At 37.5% G+C, this 18,730-nt stretch overlaps 1 protein-coding gene across 2 annotated transcripts in view; it reads right to left on the bottom strand.

Moving 5' to 3' along the window:
- Positions 1-18,730, bottom strand: part of wrn (WRN RecQ like helicase) — a 38,619-nt gene that overhangs the window by 18,514 nt on the left and 1,375 nt on the right. For both annotated transcript variants that reach the window (XM_053515951.1, XM_053515952.1), the window contains exons 2-18: positions 16,511-16,629; positions 16,204-16,349; positions 15,976-16,124; positions 15,648-15,797; positions 13,414-13,462; positions 12,825-12,930; positions 11,679-12,042; positions 11,485-11,565; positions 9,702-9,816; positions 4,569-4,644; positions 4,269-4,336; positions 3,519-3,627; positions 1,898-1,966; positions 1,709-1,791; positions 1,295-1,401; positions 1,012-1,199; positions 747-921 (exon numbers count right to left, since the gene is read on the bottom strand). In XM_053515951.1, the coding sequence (XP_053371926.1) occupies positions 747-921; positions 1,012-1,199; positions 1,295-1,401; positions 1,709-1,791; positions 1,898-1,966; positions 3,519-3,627; positions 4,269-4,336; positions 4,569-4,644; positions 9,702-9,816; positions 11,485-11,565; positions 11,679-12,042; positions 12,825-12,930; positions 13,414-13,462; positions 15,648-15,797; positions 15,976-16,124; positions 16,204-16,349; positions 16,511-16,629 (2,154 nt within the window). The remainder of the gene's footprint in view (positions 1-746; positions 922-1,011; positions 1,200-1,294; positions 1,402-1,708; positions 1,792-1,897; positions 1,967-3,518; positions 3,628-4,268; positions 4,337-4,568; positions 4,645-9,701; positions 9,817-11,484; positions 11,566-11,678; positions 12,043-12,824; positions 12,931-13,413; positions 13,463-15,647; positions 15,798-15,975; positions 16,125-16,203; positions 16,350-16,510; positions 16,630-18,730) is intronic.

Below are 18,730 nucleotides of genomic sequence, written 5' to 3'. Positions count from 1 at the left end.
ATGCTGAGTGGTTGGGATGGACGAGAGGGGAAATAAGGTTGCTGCTGAGGTTGCAAAGTGGCACTTTGTTGCCTGTCCCAGTAAAACATGTTTTAATTTCTTGAATGTAATCTACATAATTTAATTTAATTTTATATAAAGAAATGACGGGTGCTTTTAAATTGTTTGCACAGTACTGTATATCATGGTCTCATTTAAAATATAATTTAAGGGATAATAATTACAACCAGCAATTTATACCAAAATATACCTCGAGGGGAAATTTTTATCTCTCTTTAGTGTAAAAAGTGCATTTTATGGTGTTTTCTATCATAAATATTCCATAAATTACAAGGGAATAACTGTTATCTAATTTTACCGTTTATCTACTTTTCCGTTAAGATGAATACACCGCTCACCCACCTACAGTATCTATACACCTGTCCATCTATCCATCCACTCAGCCCTATACCAGCTATCTAACAAAGTGTTTTAAATCAGCGCTGTATATTTGTAATAAGTATGTCATACTCCTCATCAGAAGCACTAATGATTTCTACGGATAATTCCAGCCAATCATTTATATTTGGTGCTTAGACAATTTTAATAGCCCTGAAAAAGTGAACTCATTTGTAGCTTTTGTCACTTGTGAATCTTGCTTCAATTGCGGCTCTGCATTGCTCAGAACATGAGTGGTGAGTGTGATGTGAATGTAGCTTGCAACAGCAGTTTTCTATCCGAGAGGACAAAAATAAACCAACACAAACCTGTATCTCATCTCTCATGAACTGATACTGCGTCTCTTTTCTCCGTTTGATGCTGAGACCTGCGTGGTACACTCCACAGCGGATGCCCAGCTTGTACAGAGCAGATGTCACCCTCTCTGCTTCCTTCTTAGATGGGCAGTAAATAATAGCCGAGCCCTCAAACTCATAATCACCCCTAGAAACAAATATTATTACCAGGAGGACTAACTTATACAAAAAAAAAAAATAAAAAAAAAAACAGTTTACGATTAAGGCAATGACACACCCTTTCTTCTTCACAAGGAACGACTTGAGGTCTTGAATGACATCACCAGATTTGCGGTTCACGTCCAGATACAGGTTGGGCCGGTCAAAAGAAGTGCAAGTGACGAGCGGGTTCACCAAATGGAGGCTCTTCACTATGTCGTCCCGAATAGAGGGGCTCGCCGTGGCTGTGAGTGCCACAATGGGAACCTATTGGGACCGTTGGATTCATCAAATTAGGAAAATCTTTTCCTAGATTAAAAAAGTAGAATGTTTTGTTAAATTAATACATAAATGTAACTTACATGTGGAAGGCATCTTTTTAATTTGCCAAGGTCTCGATAAGCACTTCTAAAGTCATGCCCCCACTGTGAAATACAATGTGCTTCATCTACTGCGATCAGACAAATCCCTAAAGACACCAGACCTTTATTAGAAATCACATGGGGATTCACAAATAATGCAGAAATTTGGTCAAAGAATTACATGCTGGTCAGGTTAGGATTACATTTCCCTAGTCTCAGCAGTCTAAGAAAGCAATTGCAAATGAAGTAGTCTGTCAACCCGGAATCATCAGGTCTGGTTGGGAGAACGCGTCTGGTTCATGTCTGAGTCGGATTTCTTAAATGTCACGGCCTCGTCCAGACTCACATCACCTAGAAAACGAGCCAAGCCTTTTAAAAAAAATAATAAAAGAAAATAAAAGATTGTTTGCTTACCGACTGATTTATTCAGCTGTTGAAGTAGAGGTATGTTTCCTGAGCAGAATTCCGGTGTCATGTATACGACTCTGAAATGCCCCCTAGAGATAACATACACAAAATAAAAAATAAAAAAAGCAGTGAAGAGAACTACAAAGACTTAATATTTTTAATATGTAGATTAAATCATGACAGAAGTCACCCTACGTCAGTAAGTCGTCATTTAAGTTATGGGTCTGGGCCGATCCAAGGAAACAAGCAGGGATGTTGGACATCCTGGAATGAACAAAGATATAATGATTTTACAAACAAGACACATTTGAATTGTTTAAGCACTTCCCCTTTCATAAAGTAACAAGTTTTTAGCTGTTATACACATAATTAACTGTTAGTGAAAAACTGTCAAGTTAACCATCTAATCATGCCCTCCAAGTCTGATAATAATGGCTCAAACATATTATATCTGTTTATAGAGATTTAAAAACCACGAAATCATGAAGATGATGTAGGACTGCCCTTGATAATGTTTTTTCTACCCAAGTCAACTTTCAATGAAGAATTGGTACATGGTGCATAGTTATACATTAGATGATTTATTTTTAGTCACGTTATGTGAAATGAATCAAATGAGTGTTTCTTTGGGTCTGGTTCCTCTCAAGGTCATCTCAAATTGTTTTATACCAGCTACTTCAATAGGTACAACTTTCTAATACTGGTTTGGACCCCCTTTTAAGGTCTTTAGAAGGGCGTTAATTCTACATGTCATAGATTTATCAAGGTGCTGGAACAATTCCTATGCTACAGATTTGCCAGCTACACATCCATGATGCCCCCACACCTTACAGCACCACCAGCCTTAATCTTTGATACAAGGCATGATGGTTGCATGCATTCATGTTGTTTATGCCAATTTCTGACCCTACCATCTGAATGTCACAGCAAAAATTGAGACTCATCAGAGCATGCAACACTTTTCCAATCTTATTGGACAATTTTGGTGAGTCCAAGTGGATCATAGCCTCAGTTTTCTGTTCTCAGCTGACAGGAATGGCACCTGGTGTGATCTTCTGCTGCAGTAGCCCATCTGCTTCACTGTCAGAGGTATTGTGTTTTCAGAAAGCCTCTTCAGCATACCTTAGTTGTAACAAAGTGTTATTTGAGTTAAAGTTGCCTTTATATCAACTCAAAACATTCTTTTAATCATCCTCTGACCTTGTGCAGAACAATGGTCCATATCGACATGATATCATAATGCAAATTCTGACTCTACCATCAGCAGAAGGTCACAGCAGAAATTGAGACTCATCAGAGCGGGCAACACTTTTCCAATCTTATAATGTACAATTTTGGTAAGCCCATGAAAATCGTAGCCTCAGTTTTCTGTTCTTAGCTCTTCAGCATACCTCGGTTGTAACAAAATATTATTTGAGGTAATAAAAAGTTGCCTTTATATCAACTCAAAACATTCTTCTAATCGTCTTTTGACCCTGTGCAGCAACAAGGCATTTCTGCCCAGAGAAATGCTTCTTACTGATTTTTTTCCCTCAGACTATTTTAAACCCTAGACCCAGGCAGGTTCTATGTGAAAATCCCCGTAGATCAGCAGTTTTGCATATACTCAGACCAGCATGCCTGCCATCAACATCCACCAACATCCATGCCGCATTTAATACGCGAAATATCAGAAATAAAATTCACATAAAAAATTTTTTGTTGATATTATGTCTTGTGTTTATCATAGGCTTATTCTAAAGATTTATATGTTTGTCATTTATATGTTTGTCATATTTATATGTATGTCAAGCTAGCGTTATGGCCGGTTACCCACTGGAGCTGCATCACTTGGTCCTCCATTAATGCGATCAGTGGGGAAATGACCACGCTGATGTTCACACAGAACACAGGAGGAAACTGGAAACACAAGCTCTTTCCATAACCTGCATACAGACACATACATATACACTGTAAGTATCATGTAGGCAGAATGTCACATTGTGTACTCATCTAAAAAGGATAAGATATAAAGTAGCATCACCACAGCAATTAAAGGGGCAGACTACAATCTTACAATCCTATTAGACAAACTGCAATTGCAGTGAAATAAATGCACCCCAGGAGTCAGTCCCACTGGGTCAGAAAAAAAATTTAAATGTACAGAAGACTGAAATAGGAAACTACCATGAGCTATTGTTATAAAATATTAAGAAATCACAGCTTTGTTCTTCAAAGGTCTATTGAAAATAAAATAATTTTTACAGATAGAGAAAATCTTTAAACCTTTCAGAATACAGCTTCAATCTGCCCTGTATTACAGCATCCCACCTGACATTTTTATCTTTCAGGCATTACATAATTTAAAATGACTGCACTGGGAGGCTTGCAGGCGATGCACGTTATTTCAAAAACATAAGCTCTATGAGCTAGAAAAAGAATCCAACCCATAAGTCGGGCGAAAATTAGATTCATCAAGGCCATTCCTATGAATCGGCTAATTATACGTGCACTGGCACACAGTAAGAGGTTTAAATATACATCTCAAAAATTCCCCACCCTTCCCAGAAAAAGAAAAAACCCTTACCAGTTGCCATGACAACAAGGTTATCCCTCTTCTGCTCAAGCACGGACTGAATCACTTTCCATTGTACCCTGCAGACGAGTGTCATATGCTAAATTAGACTTAGCTTTTGCATAAGTTCTGTGAAAATTGCAGTGGTAAAGTGCATGCACAGCCTTTCTCGTCACAAAAAACATATATTTCTCTATCAAATTGTACAAGTGGCACACCAGGGATATTTGCTAAAACTACACAATCAGAACAGCTTTAAAAAGATTATAAAAATACATGAAATAAAAAAAAAATGAGTAGGTGCAAACATACGGTTTAAAACTGTGATGTCCAAAATACATTTTCAGGCATTTTGTCTGTTCAGGAGCCGGCTGGGGAAGGTTTACATCTAAATGTAGAAGAAAAATAAGAACAGTTGACATAAAAACCAACAATGGCGATGATAAATGTCATGACAAAACTCGTAGACAAAACTTGTATTAAAACAGCATGTATTAGTAATTCAGCTTTGTTGAATGTTGGATTGGATTATGTGTTATTGCTTGCTTCTTATAATAAAATATAATGATATTCACACAAATGCTTAGCTTGTGAATGCCATTTCTACAACATAAAAGGTTATTCTGCTTATTTTTATTCTATTACTACAACATTAAATACATTTTAGCAATTAATTAGGCTCAATTCTTACGTCTAATTCAATGAAATAAAAATTTGCATGAATTAACATTTACATTAAATGAAAAAATAACATGAATTAACATTTACATGAAATAAAAATTAACATGAATGAACATTTATATGATATAAATATTAACAAATCATTCCTTTACTGTTCTGAACTTAATTCCTTAAGACTCCTAGGACACATGTACAGTCGTGGGCAAAAGTTTTGAGAATGACACAAATATTGATTTTCACAAAGTTTGCTGCTAAACTGCTTTTAGATCTTTGTTTCAGTTGTTTCTGTGATGCACTGAAATATAATTACAAGCACTTCATACGTTTCAAAGGATTTTTATCAACAATTACATGACATTTATGCAAAGAGTCAGTATTTGCAGTATTGGCTCTTCTTTTTCAGGACCTCTGCAATTCGACTGGGCATGCTCTCAATCAACTTCTGGGTCAAATCCTGACTAATAGCATCCCATTCGTTCATAATCACTTCTTGGAGTTTGTCAGAGTTAGTGGGTGTTTGTTTGTCCACCTGCCTCTTGAGGATCGACAACAAGTTCTCAATGGGATTAAGATCTGGGGAGTTTCCAGGCCATGGACCCAAAATTTCAACGTTTTGGTCCCCGAGCCACTTAGTTATCACTTTTGCCTTATGGCACGGTGCTCCATCGTGCTGGAAAATGCATTGTTCTTTACCAAACTGTTGTTGGATTGTTGGAAGAAGTTGCTGTTGGAGGGTGTTTTGGTACCATTCTGTTTTCATGGCTGTGTTTTTGGGCAAAATTGTGAGTGAGCCCACTCCCTTGGATGAGAAGCAACCCCACACATGAATGGTCTCAGGATGCTTTACTGTTGGCATGACACAGGACTGAGGGTAGCGCTCACCTTTTCTTCTCCGGACAAGCCTTTTTCCAGATGCCCCAAACAATCGGAAAGAGGCTTCATCTGAGAATATGACTTTGCCCCAGTCCTCAGCAGTCCATTCACCATACTTTCTGCAGAAGATCAATCGGTCCCTGATGTTTGTTTTGGAGAGAAGTGGCTTCTTTGCTGCCCTTCTTGACACCAGGCCATCTTCCAAAAGTCTTCGCCTCACTGTGCATGCAGATGCGCTCACACCTGCCTGCTGACATTCCTGAGCAAGCTCTGCACTGGTGGCACTCCGATCCCGCAGCTGAATCCTCTTTAAGAGACGATCCTGGTGCTTTCTGGACTTTCTTTGACGCCCTGAACCCTACTTAACAAGAATTGAACCTCTTTCCTTGGAGTTCTTGATGATCCTATAAATTGTTGATTTAGGTACAATCTTAGGAACCACAATATCCTTGCCTGTGAAGCCATTTTTATGCAACGCAATGATGGCTGCACGCGTTTCTTTGCAGGTCACCATGGTTAACAATGGAAGAACAATGATTTCAAGCATCACCCTCCTTTTAACATGTCAAGTCTGCCATTCTAACCCAATCAGCCTGACATAATGATCTCCAGCCTTGTGCTCGTCAACATTCTCACCTGAGTTAACACGACGATTACTGAAATGATCTCAGCAGGTCCTTTAAAGACAGCAATGAAATGCAGTGGAAAGGTTTTTTTTGGGATTAAGTTAATTTTCATGGCAAAGAAGAACTATGCAATTCATCTTATCACTCTTCATAACATTCTGGAGTATATGCAAATTGCTATTATAAAAACTTAAGCTGCAACTTTTCCATTTTCCAATATTTATGTAATTCTCAACACTTTTGACCACGACTGTACAGCTATGGCTCTCGGTTAGGTTGTGGTTCAGAAGTTAATTGACAGCATGCCAGGTGAAAAAGAAGGTTCAACACTGGAAATATGAACTCTCTGCATAAACTTAATGTAATTGTCAATTAAAGCCTATGACATTTATTTAATGCTTGTAATTATACTTCGGTATACCATAGTAATACTTCAGTATACCATACCTCGAGCATAGTAGAGCATTACTTTGTTGTAGATAACCTAACTTGTTTGTTGTATCTTGTTAAGGGGCACTATGCATGTGGATGAAATTTTGTCCTGCTGGCACATCTTGGTATCAAAGGTAAGGAAAATATTTTAATTGTGCATTCAGTCTTTACCCCTTCATGCCCTGTTAAGACAATGCTAGCAGAGAGTGTGCCATCAAAATGCTTCAACAAGAATATGTCGCCAGATGGTTTGGAGTTGCCAGGAATACCATTTCCAGGCTATGGAACAGATTCAGAACAACGAGTTCCACTGCTGATCACCCTAGACCTGAAAGGGCAAGAAAACCCAGACTAATTCCACGGCGTCATTTGAGGAATCGTACAGAAAATGATGCTGGTATTCCAGGGTTACACACAATAAGTTATCAGATTATTCAACAACATTTGGCTGCAGCTGGACTTGCCGAACATGCAAGGAGGTCGTATCAGGGGCCACGTCGACTCAACTGCTTCAACAACACTGTCTGCGGACGATGTGGTTCTGAGCGACTCTAAGATTCTTGTTTAAAATCCTTTAACTCTTATTTGTTTGGCACAAATACATTTTGTGTATATGCAGCATTTATTTTGTCCATGAGTAAATCATTATCTAGGACTAGATTAATTCATTGCCAGGTTATCTCCAAAATTCAGTTGTGAGTCATAAACTATGTGGGGTTTCATTTCTATTTAACTTTTTCATGCACTTTTCAGATGCCTCCAATCAGCCTCCATTACCATTAAAGTGCCAAAGATCAGCATTTGTGATTAGATTCCCCTGGTTTTGTCCTCTTGTGTCTTTATTTCTTAAAAATCAGAAAAGACAATCTTGAAAGTACAGTAAATGTCCAAATATAAAACCAACGCCACTACATTTTAAAACAGTGCATGAACAGTGATGCTTTTATACTGTGGCCATCTCTTTAAATTTTGTCTCTAAAAAAAAAAGTGCTCAGCCTAATGCTCAAGGCTTCCCACAGCTCATATTACAAACTCTTAGTCAGGTCCCCCCCTCCCCCAGTACGTCAGTGCTGTCAGCGCTGTGCTTAAAGACAGTTCTATTACCCAGATCAAAGCTACACATAATAAAAGTATTATGTCAAAATGCTGGTATGGTTCCTCTTCCATTTAAGCAAAGGTATACCACGCTACCACGCATTTGGAACAGGAATCTCCAGAGACCACTCGACACAATATTATGAAGATACCTTTTTGTATCGATCATGTATGAATCATTTTGTATGGATCATGATTTTTATTTTTTTTAAACACATTTTAAAATAGAGTCGCTGTGCCAATACATGCAGACAACTGCCACATCAAAGAATAGTGATACGTAAATAAAAAGCCCTTCCTTTCCACTACACATACATACTGTACAGGCCATGAGCATGTCGTATCCTGCATACAGTGCCTGCAAATGCAAAAGTAAATAGTCGATAATTAAGCGCGGATTCTGTGGAAATTTAAGCAGTCAAGCAGGTTTTTTTTTATCTAAGCGGTCACAACCACATAAAAATGTCTGTTGTACCGCTTTATATTTACATTTGTAAACCGTCACTATAACATTCATGATTCTGATTGGTCAAAAAGTATTGATGAACTTTTTACTTTTTTATACCAGCAGCTTTAACAGTAGTGTCAGCTGCAAATTAAAGCATGTATTAATACTCATATTCTTGTTTCAGTATGTTATTATTTTTATAGTTTCACCTGACACAGGCACATATTCTTCATATTTGTTTTTTTAAATAATTTTTAAAGCAGTCTACAGTAGGTGCATTTACATGGAGCCTAATATTTCACTTATAATAGGAATAATAGCCTAATCTGAATAACAATGCATCTTATAAACACCTCAATCAGATCACATCTAGGGGAATGAGAGGGGTGGTGTAAACCTTTGATGATATGTAAAATAGGCATGGTGAATACTTGATCTGATTGTTTCTCTTCTTGGAATAAATATATTCTTCCTGGACATGTCTGCCAAACATGGGGGTAACGTTAAGGTATTTCATGAGCTTCCAGGAAGGAAAATTTTGCTTCCATTGTTTAACAGTAAACTCTGTAAGCCCCATCCACTATTCTTTCCTTTGATCTACAGGATCTGCGGCTGAAAGATGTGCACTGACTGGTTCTCCGTTTCATAGGTAGTAAAGCATTTAACCAATCATATGTGAGACTGACTTATCCACGTAACCAATTATAATATAGAAAGCGAGATTTATGCAAATAGATGGTATGCCTAACCTAACTTCAAAGTTGGGAAAAAGTTATATTGAGCAAATTGCTATAGGAAAAGAATATTCCGAATCGCCCCCATCTATTCCCCTCCATCATCAAAACCTGTTATGCATTGTATTGGTATTATTCCCAGAATACCTTTAACTAGGGATTTAAAGATAATAATAATGACAATTATAAAATATTTTTATTTAAATCACATTTAAATTATTTTGACACATATTGTGATATGTAACTATTAAATGTACTAATTTGTATTGAAAAGTTTATCTAGTGTAACACCAATAATTATAGAAATAATATTATTTAAAAAATGTTTTCCAATAGTTATCAACTTAAAATGATTTTCAAATGATACTTAATCTATTGTCAATTCCAAATATGTACCTGTAATAAATTACTGTCATTTGCGATTAAATAATTGCACAAAATAAAAATATTAAATAATTGCAATTCCATGTTTATAAGCAATTAATTCTGTGGCACAGCCTTTAACTAAAAAACACTAGACATTTTACCAAATAAAGAAAAAAAACAAACATTTTACCAAATCCTTCTGCTTCGTCCTCTTCAACAACCTCATCTTCGTCATCAGCAATGGTCTCAGCTTTATTAGGCTGCTTTTCAAAGCTATCATTTAGTTTCTCCATTTTTTCAGCACACTGGAAAATAACACACAAAAAAGAATGAAGTAAGATATTCAGCTGGAAACATTAAAAAACAGCTTATTTTGTAAACTGTAAGCAGAACACACAGAGGCTTATTTGACATGTCTGCTTTTCAAATGCAAATAATTCTTTATGGCAGATGATTTCATTTTTTCATTTACACCGCTTGTAATTTGTCTCTTCAGGTGTCGAGTATGCTGTTTCACAGCGTGTTACACAAAAGCAGATCTGTGAGTGGAGTATTGTATACATTTATAGATAACGCTCCAACAATATGAGTAATGCATGACTGTACCAGGACTGCCACAAGCTGAACTATGCAGCACAAATAAAAGCCCATGCAGAGCACTGCACTGTATGTGGTCGTCTAGTACTAAAGCAACTGGGTTGGTGAGACATAACAGAATAACCTTGAAGTGCCTGAAGTGTCTGCCTCAAATGCTGACTATTTTATCAAGAACACATGTACCACCATACATTCATGCTGTTTAAAAAAAAAAATCAGATACAGGTCAGAAGCTTCAGGTAATATTCGAAGAAGAAATGTGAGCTTTGCGACTTTGATTGTCCCTGCATTCTTGGTACCAAACGGGCTGTTTTAAGAATTTCATGAACCGCTGATCTCCTGGGAAGTTCACACACAACATTTACAGAGAATGGTGCAGAAATAAAAAATAAAAAAAACACTGAGTGAGCAACAGTTCTGTGGGTGGAAATGCTTTTTTAAACATGAGAGTCCAGAGGAAACGGCCAAATTGGTTCGAGCTGCCAGGATGGATACAGCAACTCTAAATAAATAATTACTCTTTACAAGAGTTTCTGCAGTTAGCAGAAAAGCATGGGCACAGACCCCTAAACTGGACAGTTATCAATTCCTGTTATCCGTTATCACCCAAATGAGGATGGGTTCCCTGTTGAGTCCGGTTCCTCTCAAGGTTTCTTCCTTTTGCCATCTCAGGGAGTTTTTCCTTGCCACCGTCACCCTCGGCTTGCTCATTAGGGACAATCTAAGCATTATGGCGTATACACATTTTCTCACATTTATACACATTTCCATAATTTTCTTTAGATTTTGTGAAGCTTATTTGAGACGATGGCCATTGTTGTAAGTACTACACAAATAAAATTTAACTGAATTGAATGAATAAGAAAAAAATATTCAACTGGTCTTGTTCCAGTCCAGTTTCAGCCAGATTCCTGTTCTTGACCAAACGACTGGAACCTGAATGATCTCCAGCTGTTGTAGCCTATTCACTTGAACCTTTTAAAGTGTTATGCATTCAGACATGCTTTCCTGCTCACTATGTTTGTAAAGAGTGCTCATTTAAGTTACTATAGACTTCCTGTCAGCTCAGACCTGTCTGGTCTTCTTTCTCTGATCTCTGAACTTGCTCTCAGCCTACAACCCCCCATGATTTTTCTTTTCTTTTCACACCATTCTGTGTAGACTCTGCAGTAAAATGACCCAAAATTCTCAGGAGATTAGTAGTTTGTGAAATGCTCAAACCAACAATCACAACCTCCCACAATCAGAGTTCCAAAATACTTTGTTTGATGTGAATATTAGCAGAAGTGTTTGACCTGTATGTATAACAGTGCTTCCACATGATTGGCTAACTAGAAAACTGATAAAACGTGCGGGTGTTCCTAACATGGTTTTACCTGAATCATTTCACTGTCGAGCTCCTCATCATTTTCACATTCGTATGACAACTCGGCAGAGTCGTCCATTGCCGACCTCGCCTTTATTAAACAGAAGAAAAAGCTAAGGTATTAAATCGCACAAAACAAATGACTCTAGATTTAAAAAAAAAATATATATATATATATATATATAAAACGCTGAATAATCTTACCTCGAAAGCTAAAATGGATTGCTCCTCATTCTCCTCCTGTCTGGCCTGCATCTCCAACATCTGAAGCTCATACTCAGAGATATCCAAGGACATGATGTATTCCCTCTGTTCTGTCGGAACATCATCATTTTCTAATGACGATGGATGCTTTACAGGGTCTCTGGATGAGAAACGACCGTTTCTGTCTTTAGAACACGTCTGATTAGGTTCGGGATTCATGGTGCTGATCTCAGCACTCTGGATTTTAGGATTGTGATCCGCGCTGGCGTTAGAGAAACGTTCTTCTCTTATGTTGTGGTTGGCTGTCAGGAAGTCTTTTAGAGATGCAACTTGCTGAGATAAGTCCTCCACTAGCTTTTCAGCTCTGCAAGATCACGATAAGTTGATTATTAATAAATGCTCTTTAACCAGTCTGTTTAATAAAAAAGTATTTACGAAATAAACGACGAATGACGATCAATATTGTTACAGATTTGCCAGCATATTTGTTCATTTTCATAGAGTACAGTGGAATAAAAAATTTGGTTATTTGGGTCTAGCTGCCACACTGCTTTGAACTAGATGAAAAAATATATATCAGTGTTAAACTACTATTATTACTATGATAGCTCGTTCTTGAGTATTGTGAAATGTAATCATTAAAAAGTTTAATAAAGTTTTTCAGCGTACCTCAGTTATAACATTTTATTTGAGGCACTTTCGCTTTTCTATGAGCATGAACTCTGGACATTCTCCTTTGACATTTATCATTTTCACCCAGAAGATTATCACTCGCTGGATATTTTCTCCAGCTCTAGAGATAGTTGTGCATTAAAATCATCTTTTATGTTAAAGTGTTATAGGAAAAGTTACACAAGCAACAGGGATGCCCGCAGCTTTGAAAAGAGTGTCGAGCAAAGCCAATTCAAGAAACGGGTTACATTCTGGTAAAAAAAAAAAAAGAAAAAAAAGAAAGTCAAAGACTCTGTAACTGTGCATATTTTCTTTTCCTGGCTTGCGCATCTACTGAAACAGCTCCAATGCAATGCTCCAGGATACAGATAAAGAGGAAGACTAAATAATAAATAATTACTGTGGTTGCAAATCTATAATTAAAATAAACGTAATGTCAAATGCAATACAGACAACAAGTGGTAAGATTATAACCTGCTTGTACAGCTGAGTCCCTCAGGAACACATCTAATAATGTCCTCAAGTTCTCGGCTAATCTGACCCAGCTTCTGTTTCAAGCATTCTTGAAGTTTCAGTGAACCTGTATCATTACAACACGAAATTATTAGAAGACTGTGAGTTAAAAAGGGAGCATGTTAAAATTATTTTGATTAAATAAAAACAGTTTAATTTGCCAAATTAGAAAAATTACATAGCCAAAGGTTTGAGAAGACCATCACACCCAGATGCTCTCAAAGGAAATCCTAGATTACAGATCCCCTCTGCTTACCAATTATTCTTAGTTCAAATGTGTTCATTTGGGATCAAGTTAGGTCAGGGCTCTGTGCAAACCATTTAAGATCCTAATTGAGCTAGCTTTGTGCACAGGAGCACTGTCACGCTGGAACAGGTTTCTTAGTTTTTAATTGTGTGCTTTCAACTTTGGGGCAAAACTTTGGGGAAGAGCCACATTTGGGTGTGATGGTCAGTCATCCACAAACTTTTGGCAGTACAATGCTTCAATTTGACTTAATTTCTTGTATTAAAGAAGCAAATATCTAAAAGTATATGTAGTAAAATTCACCTGGATTCACCTCCATTCTTTCTAGCTTTTGATATGCTATAAATCCAGCCTGGAAGGAAATGAGAAAAAAAGTTTTGAACAGTTTAATCATTTTAAATGTATCCAAAAGAAGTCAATGAAAGTGATCAACTTCACTCTGGAATCTGGATGGTTTTAATCCACATGTACTACGGCAGTTTTCGGATAAAATTCCTGAAAATTTTGTGAATGAGGGGTGTGTGGATGCATGACTTTTTCCTGTGTACTACAGAGCTTTTTATATAAGCATCAGCTCTGTAAGCATACCCTCAGTGTGTGAGTGAATGGGCGTGGCTTGGTGGTGATGCAGCACTCCTCCCCTACATGCCAAACTCACAGATGGACAGAATGTATCGCGATATATTGCATGAACTAAACGAGATACTATTTACTACTAAATACTTATCTTATCTTGTATCTTGTAAATCGGAGGTGTTAGAGGTTTGGGTCTTGGATTGTTAGAGAGAAAGCTTTAAACTTTTGGCTGTCTAGTTTCGTGTGTCTATTTCAAAAACCCCATCCAAAGTGGTGAAAAAGTGTTTCCACTTATATTAGAGCAAGCTATCCACTCAACCCTGCCAGGAAACTTTGCAAAGTGCTATGATGAAGCAAAGTGTTGACACCCGAGTTTCTTTTACAAATGTTAAATAAATGTCTCTTAAAATAAACTTCATCACACCAATGTTCTGTTACATTTCACACTCATCTTAAAACGGATTCAAGCACTTGCCCTTGTTATTCTAGACACAGTCCTCCACAACGACAAAGAATGAAAATGTGCTTGGAGTGATTTGTTAATTTATTAAAAATAAAAGACAGAAACTTTCCATTAGGGTAAGTATTCAGTCCCATCTTTGTATTCAGTACCACCTTCGACAGCAATGACTGCCTCAAGTCTGTTTGAGAATGATGCTATAAGCTGTATTTGTACTTACTGTGTTTAAGTACTCCCAGTAAATACAGTACTCCCTCTGTCATGTTCAATATAACAGTTTGTGAGGAATGGGATGAACATGGTCAGCAACGATACTTAATTAGGCTGTGGTATTTAAATATTGCTTAATTGATATGAAGGGGCCCAAAGTGTCCCAAGAAAAGGTACCCCACACCATTACACCGTCACCAGCCTGAACTGTCGCGACAAGGCAGGATCAAGGCAAATTCTGGCTACAAGGTGAGGCCCATCTGCTTTTAGGTTCAAGGTTTTGTGTGTTCAGAGATGCTCTTCAGATGTTACTTTGAGGCACCTTTGCCTTTCTATGTGCATGAACATGTCTGGTCATTCTCCTCTGACAAGAGAAAACCATCACTCGCTTGATATTTTCTCTATTTCAGACCATTCTCTGTACATTCTAGAGATGGTTGTGTATGAAAATCATTTTTCATCTTAAAATGTTACACAAGGAGTGTAAAGAGGCTGGAGTCAGTTCTTTAAGAGCCACCACATACAAACGTAAAACTTAGTTGTCTTCTAATTGTGCAGTCATAGACTTTAACATTTAACATGCTCAGTTGTAGCTCAAGGTGTTTTCTGTATTTCTCCCCAAATAGTTTAAAAATGGTTTTATAACCCCTTCCAGATCCAGGTGCAGGCCATCAAACTGCCAAAACTTCTGCACTTATCGAACTCTGCAGATGATCAGCAGCACCTGACTTAACGGATCTGCTACTAATGACTTGATGCCAGATGCCACAGTATACTTCAAGAGGTTGTCTGGAGTTCATGTCTTGTCTGGAGTCCATGTTTTGTCGGCAAAACAGGGACCTATCTGCCGTGTGGTCATATTCTTACGGCTAATTGGTGCATATACATCAGCCACAACATTATGACCTGAAATCTAAACGGGTATCTGGTTATTATTAATTAGTAATGAAGCAATTCCAGCACCATAATGCCCTTGTGCACAAACCATGCTCAATGAAGACATGGTTTGCCATGTGAAGACCTCAGGCCTTTTCAGACATGAGTGCTAATACTCACTAATGCTCTTATAGCTGAATAAACACAAATCCCCACAGCCACATTCATGTTCTAAAACCTTGTGGAAAGTGCTCCCTGAAAATCTGATGTTATAATATCAGTACTGGAGAACCACATCTGGAATTTGATGTTCAACAAAATGATATGGATGTGATGGTTATGAGGTCACTAACGAATGGACGCTTTTAGGGAATATTTGTAAGAAATGTAAACACGTGCAGTGCGTGACACTCACATAGGCATCTGTTGCAGCATATCGTTTCTGTTCCTCGGTCAGCACAAAGTCGTCCCACTGGCCACAGCGTACATCCTTTTCTTTAAAGAGCCGTTTACTGAACAAGTGCTTGACCAGCCCATCTAAGCTCCATTTCTCAACACATCTGAGCTGATTTTTGAAAAAAGGAAAAGGAAAGAAAAGAAATTAAAAAACACTAAGCATTCCTTGATGCATCAACATTTTGGGCTCTGACTTGTTTCTTCTTTGCAAATTTCAAGAAATAAAAAAAAAAGGATTCAGCATTACATTTTTTCCAAGTACTAAAACACCAAAAAGGCTAGCTTACTTTCTCATTTGCCAAATCAGACAGCTCTACAAAATTCTTCAGCTTAATTTCGTAATCAGACAGCAGCTTCCACTTATCACCTTCGACGCCCACCCCAACCTTTTTAATGCTCTCATCCTCCAGAAACATCTTTAGGCCAGGAGGGAATCCTGCAACAGCATGGAGAAGTGAGTAGGAGGCTTCAAGTGCAAGCCGTGACTCATTTAGGACTGCAAGCAAGCGATCTACCTGACATGGACGAGATGTGAAAAAGGTAGCATTTCTCCTCCGAGGCGCAAAGCTGAACCAAAGCCACCTTCTTAGTTTTCCCTTTGGTGAAAGACGGAGGCCATTCTAAATCGAAGCCTACGGCTGAGCCAGGCATGAGAGAGGATCTGTGGGCAGATGCAAAAAAAACAAAACAAAAAAAAAACAGTAATATTCAGTATTTTGCATTACATATTGTATTTATGCACATGTATGTCTTATACAGTGGCACTGTGTGACATAATCTGGGAATAAAATCAACCAAGCTTTCCCGAATGACAAATATTACCTTAAATCCTCTGTTAAGAATGAGCAATCGTTTTTCTCCTGACTGTATATAACTCTACCACCAAACTCCAGATAGGGAAGATCATCCTCGATGACATTCTTTTTGTAGATACCCTGTGACTGATAGAGAATAATAATAAAAAAAACAATAAGGAAAAAATCTATATTAATTTGTATATATATATATATATGCTTGTTTCCAACTAAATACATCAGATCATAGGAAAAAAGATCAAAACAAGTCCTTGGTGGTGTACAGTGTACACTTTCACATGCAGATTAGAAGAATTTACATGTTTGAGCTTTGTTGTCAAAAACATATTTTCCTAAGTATGTAAAGCGCTTGAATGTAATACCATGCAAATTTGCTCGAACCAATTTGGTTAAGCCAAGATGCCTTTTCATTGATCACGAATGACTTTGACAGTAAAAACGAAAGCACAAGAGTTGCAGAAAAACATACTGCAACGTGTGGACAAATGCATGCCCAGACTCATATATGTGCTCCATGGCAGGTTTGGGGATTTTAATGTAGTGTGCCTCTGATTAAACTTATATGTATAGTTTGTCTACAACTCTTAATTTTTAAGATTACTGTGCAGTTAGTATTGTGTGTATACAATCCAGCAACATAAAAAAAAACTTGTAGGAAAGGTTTTAACATGTATCTGTTTATGCATGTATAAATACATATATTCAGTGACAACATTATCAAGTTGCAGTGAATCCAGAGCCTCTACTGGGAACACCGGGTATAAAGAGAGAGTATATCCTGTGTGGGACACCAGGGCACAAGGCGTGCACACACACACACACACACTGAAATACCAAAGTTTTACTTTTTATAATAACCTTTTTTTTTATTGCAATCGCAATACAAATACTTAAAATACTCTTAATACAGCAGGTGGCAGTATGCACCTAGTAGCTTTTGCACGGAAACAATAAACGCAGAGAAGAGCGCAAGAAAATCAACTTTTACACTATGCGGATGATTATTAATATTATGAATGATATTTAAAAATGACCCTAAATGAAAAAAAACCTAAATCATGTTCGTTTGCACAGGTAGTTCCATCACAGGCGTTCTAAGGGGCGTTGCAGAGGCGTGTTACATGTGGTCCTCACTGAAAGTAACAGTAGGGTGCACCATCGGTAACTTTATGTCATACTGTGATGTGTCCCGATAAATTTAACAGGACAACTGGTAGCTCATTGTGCAACAGTAGACAGTGCCGTCGAAGACAGCGTCATCGTCAATTGTTATGCCATACTTCAAGGTAATAATGTATTTGCCTACAAATTAGATCAGCGTCAGGAGCGGCACATATTGACCACATACTTAATCCGCAGGTAATACTAGCAAAGGAGAGTCAGGATCTGCATGCCGATGGATTTTTACAGGTAAAGTCTGGATCAAAATACGAAAAAAAAAAAGATAATGGACATAGTCACTTTTTTCACTAATTTCACCTTACTTAGTCCTGATACTCAAAATGATTTGTACTGTGCATTGTACAACTTTTCCCATTCTGATTTACTGCTATTGCATCAGCATCATGTGACTGCTAGCAAAACAGTATAATTCATTTATTCATTCATTCTAATTCCCATAGAAGAATCTTGATGTATTTGAAAAAGCAGTGCCCTTGTGCCCTTAACCTTCATCTTATCCTTGAACTGTCCCTGCACCTGTGTCAGCAGGAGAAAAAAAAAAACGGAAGTCACGCGATTGTCGACATATCGCGTTTATTTGTTCATCCGTAATTTTGTTTGTTTTTAAACACACCAAAATCCACTAAGTTATGTTTTAATTCAAGGTTTATCTGTTTACAACTGTTTTAAACAGATAAACCTAAAAACTGTTTTATTCCTGAGTGCAGTAATGTCCAGTAAATCCGAATGTACATACTGTACATAGCTTAAGGTTAGCATGCATCTAAGTCGCTTGTATGTTTGACATTTTTAAAAACTATTTATTTTCCCAAATCTTTACGCTGGATGTCATCTGACTGCTTACCAGTTATACACCAAAGTGGTATAGTCTATTAAGGTAAGCATACTTTGTAATCTACTGAAGATAAAGGTAACATATCGGTAGAAAATTGATTCAGTACATACAGTACAACCTTTCCAACATAGTAGCCACAGGGGCAGTTTTCTGTACCACCACAGGGAAATTTGTCAGCAATAGTCAAATAAGAGAGATAGATGCTAAACT

Source organism: Clarias gariepinus, chromosome 17, assembly GCF_024256425.1.
Source record: "Clarias gariepinus isolate MV-2021 ecotype Netherlands chromosome 17, CGAR_prim_01v2, whole genome shotgun sequence".
NCBI classification, from domain to species: Eukaryota; Metazoa; Chordata; class Actinopteri; order Siluriformes; family Clariidae; genus Clarias; species Clarias gariepinus.
This window is presented reverse-complemented; position numbering and strand designations above follow the sequence as displayed.